The sequence below is a fragment of the Rhinoraja longicauda genome, chromosome 4, assembly GCF_053455715.1.
Source record: "Rhinoraja longicauda isolate Sanriku21f chromosome 4, sRhiLon1.1, whole genome shotgun sequence".
Lineage (NCBI taxonomy): Eukaryota > Metazoa > Chordata > Chondrichthyes > Rajiformes > Arhynchobatidae > Rhinoraja > Rhinoraja longicauda.
The window spans coordinates 23,534,085-23,546,989 of NC_135956.1; the positions used below are offsets into that span (position 1 = coordinate 23,534,085).

The following is a 12,905-nucleotide window of genomic DNA, read 5'->3' on the forward strand; positions in this document are numbered from 1 at the left end:
GTTACATTTTTGGAAGGACCTTGACGGAATGGTAGGGTCGTGGGGAATGTTGCAGAGCAGGGGGATCTAGGTGTACATGTACAAAGTTTGTCACAGGCAGATGGGCTGGTAAAGTAGGCATTTGGTACAATAGGTATTATAAGACATCGGGATGTTATGTTACAGATGTTCAAAATTTTGGTGATGCTGTATTGGGAATATTGTTCAGTTTTGGTCATGCTGCTCTTGGAAGAATGTCATTATGCTGGATAGGGTGCAGAGAAGCTGCATAAGGTTGCCAGGATTTGAGAGCCTGCGGTACAGGGAGAGGTTGGGTGGGCCAGGATTGTTCTCCTTGGGAGTGCAGAAGGCTGATAGATGTCCTTATGGAGGTGTATAAGATCATAAGGGGAATATTATAGTGTTACATCGTGAAAACAGGCTGAGAGTGAAAAGATTTAATAGGAACCCAAGGAGCAACTTTTTCACTCCAAAGAGTGGCTGGGTATATGGAACATGCTGTCAGGGGAGATTGTTGAGGCTGGTACGATAACACATTTAAAAGATACTTGGACAGGTACATGGATAGGAAAGGTTTAGAAGGATGTGGACAAAATGCAGGCAAATGGGACTAGGTAAGATTGGGCATCCTCATGGGCATGCACAAGTTGGGCAGAAGGGCCTGTTTGCTGTGTGACTGACCTGGTTGCTACTTCATTGCTCTTCCTAAAACAAATGAAAGTTATTGTTTTTAAATAACTTGATTTAGTAAATGCAATAAATATGTTTTTATTGATCAGTAATGTATATTTTCTTAATCTGGGAAAAGTTTAGGATCTAGGACAAACATAGCCAAATGGTACTGCCTTAGATTGGGCATCTTGGGTGCTATGAACAAGTTGGACTGGAGGGCCTGTTGCTGTGCTCCGTGGCTCTAAAGATATTTTTTTTAGGTTCTAAATTAACAGCTTTAAAATAAAGCAGAAAGTAGTTTACCTTCTCCCTTGCCCTATAATTTCTAATGAAATCAGAAGATTTGATCTGACAGGATTTAGGGGGCAATGCCACAGGGTAAGGCTGAAAACTGGAATGGTAAATTTGACATCCATTTTAAAGATTATCAATTTTGATATTGGTACTTGGCTTGAAAGAGGCAAACCTCTGTATGCACATTGTGCAATTCTTTCTGTATATCCTATTCTTCTCTGTCCATATGCACAAAATGCTGGAGTAACTCAGCAGGACAGATCGCATCTCTGGAGAGGAGGAATGGGTGATGTTTCCGGTCATGGCCCTTCTTCAGACTAGTACCACTGTCCTGATTGTTTTTGCTGATTGTATGGCTCGTAGTTACAAGCCAACATTTCCTTGAGCCGCGTCTGCTTTGATCTGTCGTTTTCACACCTTACCCTTCCACATAGCTCTAACCTCCCTCTCCCCTGTGACTCCGTCTGAAGAAGGGTCTCCATTCGCAACATCGCCCATTCTTTCTAGTCAGAATGCTGCCTGTCCCGCTGAGTTACTCCAGCGTTTTATGTCTATCTTCAGGTTAAACCCGCATCCACTGGCGTCGGGACAATAGCCTCCTTGAATGTCAAAAAAACTAAGGAGCTGATTGTGGACTTCAACATCCAAGGACGTACACGCCACTGGAAATAAATGGGTCTACTGTGGATAGGGTGAGCAGCTTTAAATACCTGGGAGTCCACATCAAAGAGGATCTGACATGGACAACACACATTGCCGCACTGGTGGGTAAGGCAAGGCAGCGCCTTTACCACCTTAGACAGCTGAGGAAATTCAGAGTGTCTCTGAGGATCCTTCAATGCTTCTACTCTGGGGCTGTAGAGAGCATCCTGTCCGGCAACATCACAGTCTGGTGTGGGAACAGCTCTGCTGAGGACAGGATGGCCCTGCAGAGAGTAGTGCGTTTGGCAGAATGCACCATGGGAACTACACTAGCCCCCCTGCAGGACCTATACATCAGGAGGTGCAGAGCGTGAGCAAGATTATGAGGGACCCCTACCACCCCAGCAACGGACTGGTCCAGCTGCTACGGTCAGGAAAACGCCTCCGCTGTCATGCTGTGAAAACGGAGAGGATGAGACGGAGTTTCTTCCCACAAGCCATCAGGACTGTTAACTATTATAACTCCAGGGACTAAATTTTCTTTTCTGTATTAATTTTAATTTATATGCTGTAATTGTAATTTTTTTTTGCACAATCCGCAGGCGTTGCCACTTTCGCACATACACTGCACATCGTGTATGTGTATGTGACAAATAAACTTGACTTGAGGTAGATACAAAATGCTGGAGTAACTCAGCGGGTCAAGCAGCATCTCAGGAGAAGGACCTTCTGCAGTCTGAGTCACGGGAGAGGGAGATCACCCATTCCTTCTCCCCAGAGATGCAGCTTGACCCGCTGATTTACTCCAGCATTTTGTGTCTACCTTCGATTTAAACCAGCACCTGAAGTTTTTCTTTCCTACACATCCTTCCTGCACATCTCGTCTGCTTTGATCTGTCGTTTTCACATCTCTCCTCTCCCTGACTCAGTCTAGAGAAGGGTCTTGCATCGAAACGTCGCCCATTCCTTGCTCTCCGGATATGCGGCCTGTCCCGCTGAGTTACTGCAGCATTTGGTGTCTGTCTTCAGCAAAGATACTAGAGGAACAAGATGGACCCCACCCCGTTGAGATCACCCATACTGAAGTGTCGTACGCAAAACCCGCCGTCCGTTACGCCTCTCGCAGTGTAATCAGTGTTTTGGGGTGATTACAGTGTAATCAGTGTAAACAGTATGTGTGATGATACCATTAAAAAATGCAGAATATAACTCATTTATCAATTCACAGATTTTTGTTATTTTTCTTTTTAAATGTTTCTGCAAGTTTCTGCCTACTAAAATGGCGCCTTGACTTGACTTGACTGCGGTTTTTTAGGATCGAGTGGTCTATCTTGCTCCGCTAGTATCTTTGGTCTGTCTTCGGTCGTTGAGCGGGGCCAGAGAGAGCGCGCGCAAGCACGAGCCGCCTGTCGCCCGCACGCACGCGGGAGCGAGCGGACGCGCCCGCTGCGCCGGCGGGAGCGCGCCCTGGTCACGTGAGAGCGACGGCGGCGGCGCCGGCTTTTCCCTTCGGGCTCCGATAAAGATGTCAGGCTGCCAAGGTGCGAGGGTAACGCGCGGTCTGGAGAGGGTGCGCTGTGTTGAGTTGGTATGGGTGTGGTATGGTGGGCTGAGTTGGGTCGGGCCGGGTTGGGTCGGGTCGGGCCGGGCTTTCCTTCCGTTCCTGCTTCTCGCGTTTTGTCCCTGTTCCGCCCGCTCGGCCCAGCCCAGGGGTAGAGGGTGGCCCGGACAAAACGAGCCGCGGTTGTGGGTTGACAGCCCCGGCGCTGGCCGCACGATGTTGCTGCCTTTTAAGGCACTCCGTGCAGCCGAAGCCAGGTGGAACTTGCAGGCCGTCAGTGACCATGCTCGGTTTACGGGTTAATCGGTGAAAATGTGCGGCCCGGAGTTGCGGCTGTTTTCCCCTGGTGCAGGTGTCTGCATTTAATCCACCAGCCGTGTCATGGCCTGCTCCCTGAAATACATCAAATGCACATACCTCCTCATTTAATTGGACTAATCCCAGCTTCCTGTCCAACACCTCGGCGAGAAGCTTGCCTTCCTGCTTGCCTTTAAGCAAGAAGGAAAGACACTTTCGGTTGTGTTACATGCTGTAGCTTTTCTTAGTGCTGTTCGGTTTTACTGCAAGAAAACGAAATTCAATATTTAGGCTGTGGTGTATGCGTTAATTTGCATCACAGCTGTAACAATGCGGAAGTAACTATTATATTTTGTCATTCAAGCCAGTTTTGTAGAACTAACTTGACTACTTATTTATGGTAGACGAGTTTCTTGAAAGGATATTAGTCGTCTATTGTTCACTCCTAAATAATCCAATTTGTGTGGTCCGCATACGCACGCACATACATTTTGTAAAATTATGCAAACTAAATTCAATTCAGGTACTTCTGATAGTTATCATTTTCAAGATTTTAAGTCTTCCTGATGGTAACTTGTTGAGAGGTAGGTGATAAAATAAAACATCAAAACTTGTTTTTAGAGGGAATTGAAAAGTGAATAAGTTCTTTTAAATTTGCCACAAACCCGTTTGATGTATTGTGTGCAGTTTTGGTTGGCAAATTATAGAAGAAATAATAGCAACAACATTTGCTGTGTGGCCTTCTTGACATCATGAAAGCCTTTCATTCTAGTGAGCAGGAGGGATATAGTGAAAACCACCTCAAATTTGTCTTCCAATTTCTAGCCATTCTTCATCCTCTATATGTTAACATGCAGGATGTGATACTGACTAAAGGGTCTTCCACAGACCCAGTGCAGCGTGGAGAAGAGCAACACTGGCATTGCCCTGACATCCCCAATCCACCTCATGCAGGGGTACTCTTTACCTCCAACAAATGTCATGTTGCCATGGATTTAATCTACTGGATGAGTTGTTTAATTTGCATCTCCACAATTCATCAAACACCAGCATTGATAATGTTTGCAAATATCCATGTCCTAGGCTAGGCTCCAGTTCGGTGGAGCAGATGGTCATCGTGCAACATATCACAAAATTCTAGGATTGGGAGTTTGAGCCGCATGTTTGGATCTAGTGGCAGTTTCAGTCGTGATTGGATGACTCTCAAATTGAACACTTACTTGCGAGATTTTTATTTAAGGTAACACAGGCATCACTAGCAGAACTGCTGCCTCACAGCACTGGAGCCATGGATTAATCCCTGACCCCAGACACACTGTTCTCCCTGTAACCATGTGGGTTTCCTCATCCTAAAAGATGCATGGGTTGGTAGGTTAATTGGAAACTGTAAATTGTCCCAAATGTGTAGGTGAGTGGTAAAACTGGAGGGAGTTGATGAGATTATGGTGAGAATAAAAATGTGATTAATATAGGGTAGTGTAAATGGATGGTTTGTGGTCAGCTGAATGGCCTGTTTCTGTATCTCTTTATGACCTTGCTGGACTGAATTAGAGTACATATCTTGCTTTGAACTGAAGTCATCTACCAATCAGCCTCAGCGAATTCACCACATTTTTTCTCCCCTCCCCAATTGTCAAGACTCACAATGAAAGACTGGAAAATGTGGATCACTTTCCTATTTTTGGAAACCATTCCTGATCAAAGACCTCTCTCAAAATTCACTACTTGCATCACATCAATAAGGTCATAGGCTGACTGACTAGATCAATTGACCAAGCCCTCAAGTTTAGTCCACTGAGCAGCAGTAGTAATCTCTTACTACTTTGGAGACACACAAAACGTAGTTAGTGCCTTGGTACCGAAGAGCTGTCACCATTGTAAAATCAATTGGCAGGCGAGGCAAACCAGTATTAACCACCTCACCCAGCTAACATTGAGTTTCTTATTGTGCTTAACCATTTTAGCAGGATGAGCACTCTACTCCAAAGTCGAGTCCATCATCATTATAGTTTTCCCGGAGAACAGAGAAAACACTACAAAGATGTTCTCAAAAATCGTGGAAAAGTAACATCCTAATTGATTGGTGAATCCTGTCATAAAGAGTAGAGAAAAGGGCAGTAAGCACCTTCAGTCTGAAAAGAATGTATGGATTAATTTGTAAATCCCTAGATGAAAAGATAGACCACTGAACTCAGTCCTCTAATAGGGAATATTTATTTTTAGAAAATGCCAAGTTAGTGGCTCGTACAACTATGTAATACGAAACTGCAAAATGTTAGCCCTTTAAAACTAGGTTTTGTCACGTAGTATAAACCACGGAGGCCACATAAGTAGTTGATGTTGAAAATGATTTAATAATATTGACTGTGGCAATAATGGTTCTTATTAAAATCTGCAGACTTGAATATGCCTGAGGTGCTTGGTCTGTTAAGCAGGCTGAATTTGGCTGATTTGCAACATAATATATAACCAAACTTTTTTCTATCAACTGGAGCAGGTTAATAGCAGGAGCGGGTCACCTAGCCCCTCAAGCCCTCAAAAATATGATCATGATTGATTTACCTAGGCCTCAACTCTTCTATACCTTTTCCCATTCCACTTAATTTCTCTCATTACTTTCAAAAATGTATTTGCCCCCTAGTCATTTAGTCTCCACAACCCGAAAGAATAGGAAGTTCTGGACATTCACACCTCAATTGTAAATGGGTATCCCCATTATAATTATCCTTTTGCTTGAGACTCTCCCAGTAATGGAAACATCTCAACATTTATTCTCTCTTGCTCCTTTATGATCTTCTGTTTCGGTAAGATCACCCCTTATTCTTTTCAACTCCAAAGAATACAGTTCTAGTATTTTCAGCAGTTTGTGATGGACCAGGTACAGAAATAATTCAAAAGTGCCATTGCTGTTAAGCATTTCTAGCTGTTCAAAGAATCTGCTCTGTTTGATTAATCTGTTAGTGTTGCCAAATGGCTGTTGTCCTTGGAGCTGTATCTTTTTAGGAGAGAAGGGATTTGGGTATGAAGGATGACCTTGCGTTTATTTTGTTAATATTGGATATCCAAAAGATATTACAGACATTGTATCGGACATTTAGATCTCATGAGTGAAAACAATAAGGTGGAAAATGTCAACGATTTTTACAATACATATGCTTGCTAGGGAGGAAATAAATTAAGTATTGAAAGATCCCAGGGGTTGATAGGCTGATAGTTTGGTTAAGGAAAGGCAGATTTGCATTCTTTGAAGCAGGGAGAATCATAGTTATATACAGTACAGCCCGATACACAGAATATGGCTCTTTGGCCTATCACATCATTCAAACTTTTTTCCCCATCTAATCCCATTTGTTTGCATCAGGTCAGATCCTTCTATGATTAAGTACCTGCATAAATGTCTCTTAAATCCCACCGATTGTATCTGACTTCACCAATTCTGGCAGCAACTTCCAAATTTCAACTACACTCTATAAAACGAAAAATAAACCCTTCTCATAAATCCCCTTTACAACTCCTTTCTCTCTCAACATACCCAATCTCTCCCCATAATTATGTCCTCCAGACCAGGCAGTTTCCTGGTAGATCTCCTTTGCATGCTGTCCAGTATAACCCCATCCTTCATATATTGTGATAACTAGTATTACACAGGAAAGATTTTGGCATATTATTAAGTTCTCTGTACAGTCTAACTAGTATTCTGTAAACTTGTAATGTTGTGCCCCAACTTTTATATTTTGCCATGAACTGCCTTCATCTACCCCTATATGCTACTTGAACTTCATGGTCTCTGTTCATCAACGTTTCTCAGCACCTACCAGTTACAGTATGTCCTACCCCTGTTCGGTTTACCAAAATGCATCATCTCACATTTGTCAGGATTAAATTCCATTTGCCAATGCACTATCCAACTTTCCATCTGATCCAGATCATATTGTAGCCTTGGGCAAATTTCTTCGCTAAACAAGCCACCACCAACTTTCATGCCATCTGCAAACTTATTACTCACCTCCTAATTAACATTCACATTGTTAATGCACACAACAAAAAACAAAGATCCTGGCACCAATCCCTGCAATACGCCACAGTCTTTCCACAACTATCCTCTTCCCCCTATCTCCAAGCCAATTTTGGATGCAATTAGTCAGCTTGCCTTGAATTCCATGTACTTTAACCTTCTCGATCAGCCTACTATTTGGGGATTTATCAACTGCTTTACTAAAGTCCATATAAAATGGTCTACCACCCTATTTTTGTCAATCATCATCACCTCCTCAAAAAGCTCAAATTACTGAGGCAGGCTTTCCTCCCCAGAAGGCCTTACTGACTGTACCTGATCAGCCACTATCATTCCAAATGTACGTTAATTCTATCCCTAATACTTTGCCCAATAATTTTTTTTAATGGGAACAAGCTAAATATCCATGATTTTCTGTTTAAAGTTATGAATATTTAGCTTACTCCCATCACATTCAAAACACATTAATTCTCAAACATCCGCTACTAATTAGGAAAACTGCCATTTAAAAAAACCCACAGGATACAGATGTTGTTGGCATGTATTCTCCATTCTTAAATTTTCTGAATGTTTCTGATGATTATTGTCATTTCAATTGGGAGTTGTTAAGACATTTGTCCACTCCACAATTTTCTCGGCACTATCTTTTTTATTTTTCTGTAGCTATTGTTTGGCATTAAACTCACTTTAATTTATACTTAGTCTTTATGCTTTTATTTATGCAATCCTTCCATACACTTTGGTTAAGGATATGCAGTTGAGTTTCCTCTTCACTTTAGCCTGATCCCCTATTTCCTTTCCATTATCAGCTCGTTACACTGTGAAAACCATCAAGACTATATCTTGCAAATATAGGACATCAAATACATTTTGTCACTGAACGAAATGAGAGGTTAAAATGTGTGATCTCAAAGTAGGTTTCAAAAAGCACAGTTTGGAAGAGGAAAAGGGGTAAGAGAAAATTGCAAGTTTCGGCAAGCATTGGAAACATCATTGCAAGAATATGTTTGAGATGATAAAATCCATTCTGAAATTATTTTTGTAGCTAGTTGCTGTAAACATTACAAATTTTACAGATGGTTCTTAAGGAATTGTATACTGTATATTCTATTACGCTTGAAAGAACATTTAGATATATTTAAAGAATTAAATTATTCCGACCTGAACTTTTTTCACGCATTATCATAGGTCTTGAAGTTGGCTTAACAACTAACTGTTTTATGTTGAACAGTTCCTCGTAATTTTTGTTTGCTGGAAGAGCTTGAAGAAGGCCAAAAAGGAGTAGGTGATGGGACAGTGAGCTGGGGCCTCGAGGATGATGAAGATATGACACTCACACGATGGACAGGAATGATTATTGGGCCGCCCAGGGTCAGTAAATAACAAAGTAACGTAAAAGTACAATTTCCTTTTTTTATGCTAAATCCAGGAGATCATGTTCCCTAGCTTTCACAAAAGGGGTAATTTGTCCCAATTGTGATATGATCAGTACTAAAGGAGCTCTTTCAAAATAGCTGTGAAGTCCAGAAAATGGGAGAGTGATAGAACTGCAGATGTTGGTTTACAAAAAAAATGCACAAAGTGCTGGTATAACTCAGTGGGTCAGGCAGTATCTCTGGAGAACATGGATAGGTGATGTTTCGGGTCTGGACACTTCTTGAGACTGATAACCAGAAAATGTTTGTTCAGACCAGAATATAGTTGTTGTGCTCAGCTGCCTTAAACCAGTAGATAAAAGGTAGAGAGGTTCAGTAGTTCATGGAAATCACTGGCATCTCAGGTTGCCCTCAACTAAGGGTAACCCAGAAAGATATATATTTTCGGCTTTGGTATATTCTACTCAATTTTCTGAAATAGACATAGTATGTGCTGGACTTTTCATTTTCATCCCTCAGTTTTTGTTAACATACTCCTAGCAATTGAGCCTAGTGTTTGAAGGTTATGCACACCAATTTATTCTGAAAGTGGCAGAGCTCATCAAACTGCTCCATTTGCAACTCCAGGGACCAGGTTTTGGGCGCTATCTGCGGAATTTGCATCTTCCTGTGAAGCCTTTGGTTTCTTCAGATGCTCCTTTTTCCTCTTGCAATCCAAATACATGTGTGTGTTAACTGGCCACTGTGAATTGCCCCTAGTGTCTACAGTGTTATTCAGTGTACATTTGTGCGGAGTTGATGGGAATGGGGTAAGAATAAAGTAGGATTAGTGTAATTTGGTGCTCTATGCCAAATGGACTCTTTCCATGCTGAATGACTCCTTGCATGTATATGTAGCTGATCGACCTTATTTCAGCTTCAATGCTATGAACACCAGTATATGTGTTTTAAATTGCTTCAGTCTGTGAAGCCTTTAGTCACATGGATAGAATTTTTACAACGTTTGCAATTGAAAAAAGAGAGCTTGGAGAAATCATATTCGAGCAAAACTGGTGTCACAGTGAAATCTAGTTGCGTATGCTGGAATTACCACATGACACATGTGGATATCATATTGGCAGGCTTGACACAGGATTAGATACTCTGTAAATAGTTTTTAATTTGATAGACGTTAACTTGTACTGCTTTTGCTGGGGGTGGGAATCTTCTCCAATTACAGTTGATTGCCCGTCAGTAGACTTGTCTTGCTTGGACGAAATTAATGCTTTTAGCATATTGAATGTTTTTGGACCTTACAGATTGTTAAACGGTAACAAATGGCTTCCCCACATATCGTCAATGCTGACCAGTCGACTAGGTAAATATCGCTCAGCAGGAGCTTCTGGATGAGAAGCAGTGAATTACTGGGTAGGTGAATTATAAGTGGGAGGAAAGATTTGCCTGGATCTTTGGTCGAGTATTCCTTCTCCTTTGATCTGATATGAAATAAATGGACAACTTGGCATTGTTGGACACAAAGTGCTGGCGTAACTCTGGGTCAGTCCTGGGGAACCTAGGTAGGTGACGTTAAGGGCAGGACCCTTCTTCAGACTTGTACTTCGGAGTGATAAGGTTTGTTTCCAAACAAATATTTAAAAACTGGCATTTTTCATTGCCAAGAGAATGTCAGACAGGAATTCTATTGCTGAGACACAATTCATAATTCAAAAATCAGCATCGGTATTTCTGCTTTTGTATTTATTTTACAATATCCAATGTTTTTTATTCTTTCAGACTTGCTTTGAAAACAGAATTTATAGCCTGAAAATAGAATGTGGAAGTAAATATCCAGAGATAGCTCCAACTGTTAGATTTGTAACAAAAATAAATATGAATGGAATCAACAATTCCAATGGAGCGGTGAGTGATCGGATACATAACATTTGTTTAATGATTTGTTGGAACTGTAAAATCTTTATAACTTGTCCTGCTAATCTCCAGTCGTCTGGCCCCATCTGGAAGATTTCTTACTTCCTCCTGCACTGCGTCTTGTTTAATGTTGGCACATTATTGTTGTCTGAAAACATTGTTGGTGACCAGCGCATGTGCTTTTGCCCATAATAGTTTGAAAAATCAGCTGTTAAGGATGTGTAAAAAAAGTTGGTGTTTACTTACTACAAATCATCCCCGATTGATATGGGGAAATACAACGGATTACAATTTCCTAGGAATGATGAGTCACTCAGTTAAATCCGATTGAACCTTGAGCAAGACCTGATCATAAATTCCACGGAAATGTTTTAAAAGTTGGTTTATCCAGCTGCAGAGCTGATTGAATGTTTGGGTGTCTGGCATTCAAAAGCCTTTAAAATGTTAATTGTAAAAATGTAATATTTTTAACATTTTGCAAATTAAAAGGACACAATTGCATTGAAAATATTTAAATACATTAAACTTAATATCATTTAAAAAAAATCCGGTGACCTGAAACTGGCCCCTCTTCTTTCTTCTCTTCATTCAAATGATTGGGGTACCTGAAATTAGCATATTTCCAGTTGGCAAGCTGTGGGGTATTGCATCTGTCCTGGACTCCATGAAGAGTTCAATGTTGGAGCAAGTTCAACAAATGTGTAAGTGGAAAATCTCAGCAAATGCATTTAATTAAGTGGAATGGCAGAACTGAGATCCACATTTTTGACACTTACACTGAATAACTTTGCTTACGTGTTATCTTGGCCCACATAAATGTACATCTTTGCATGTGAGCATGAATGCCAGATGTCCTTGTGCAACTGCAGGGTGAGTCTAATATCATAGGAAATTCTCCTCCTCAAACTTCAACCCACCCACTCCCTACTAGCTACTAATTTGGTCAGGTTTTTCATTATCCCTCATAATTTCCTCGTTTACTTTGGTACCAGAATTATTGATGCTCCTTCAAAATGTCTTGCAATGTAACTACTTTAACTATTGTGTGGTTTCATTTTCCTTTTAAGAATGTCAATTTAAGAAACTCTAGTAAAGTCTTAAATCTAATGTATATTTGATCTTATGTATATCACCTGCTAAGGACGTGAAAGATAGTTTGGGGTGACATTTTCACATCTGTATCTACCATTGATCATGCTAATGAAGTCTGGATAATTTTCATAATCTAGATTTTTAAATTCCATAGCAATTGTACAGGTTGAATTTATTTTATTCATCTCCAGGTTATTTTACCTTACATTGCAATGGCTTAGTTGGATGTTAAAAACTGTTAGTGAACTTTTAATTTTTTTGTCTTGTAGGTGGATTCACGTAGCATACCAGTTCTATCAAAATGGCAAAATTCCTATAGTATTAAGGCTGTACTTCAAGACCTACGGCGTATGATGACATGCAAAGAGAATGTGAAGATTTCACAGCCTCCTGAAGGACAAACTTACAGCAATTAATTTTAATTGATTCAAAATCACTCTCCAAAACCTCACTTCTTGTTGCTGTCAAATTTCCACGATAATAAACATCCACTAAAATAGACCTAGATATCTGTAAATCTTGAAATGTATGCCCACACCGTGATGTTCCCAGGCAAGAATAAATTTTGAAGTGGGGATGAGTAGCTTTATTGCTCTTACCAAGTCAATGATAATGATGATAAGAAAGCAACTTACAATCTATGCTTTTACATAGATGGGGCAGAGATAAAAATGAGTGAAACTAAGTCATTTATTGATTGATCATAGCAGATGTTATGCAAGATAATTGGTTAATAAAGGCAGTGGTTGGTGTATATAATAGCATGTTCTTGAACTTCTCAATGAAAGCTGTATCACAATTTAGGTTGTCGTATATGTTATGCAAACTAAGCTCAAGAATTGTTGAAAGTTTTCGCTCATTATTTTGCTGCTGTTTAATTGTAATGTCAGTGTGTTGAGGATTGTTTTAATATTTGTATTTATGGAAATTACTTTCTGATAGGCAGCTGTGTATCAAGTAATATTGCATTTGTTTACAGTATGATTCTGCCACAACATACATTTGAAATTGAAAGAAGAGTATCGGTGTATAGTTAGGACTCACTAAG

General features: G+C 40.5%; 1 protein-coding gene across 1 annotated transcript; it reads left to right on the forward strand.

Moving 5' to 3' along the window:
- The first annotated feature begins 3,003 nt into the window (after positions 1–3,003).
- Positions 3,004–12,356, forward strand: ube2v2 (ubiquitin-conjugating enzyme E2 variant 2). Its single transcript, XM_078397371.1, has 4 exons — positions 3,004–3,149; positions 8,713–8,852; positions 10,631–10,756; positions 12,127–12,356. Exons 1-4 carry the CDS (start codon positions 3,134–3,136, stop codon positions 12,271–12,273), a joined length of 429 nt encoding a protein of 142 aa, XP_078253497.1. The 5' UTR covers positions 3,004–3,133; the 3' UTR covers positions 12,274–12,356.
- Positions 12,357–12,905: the final 549 nt, after the last annotated feature.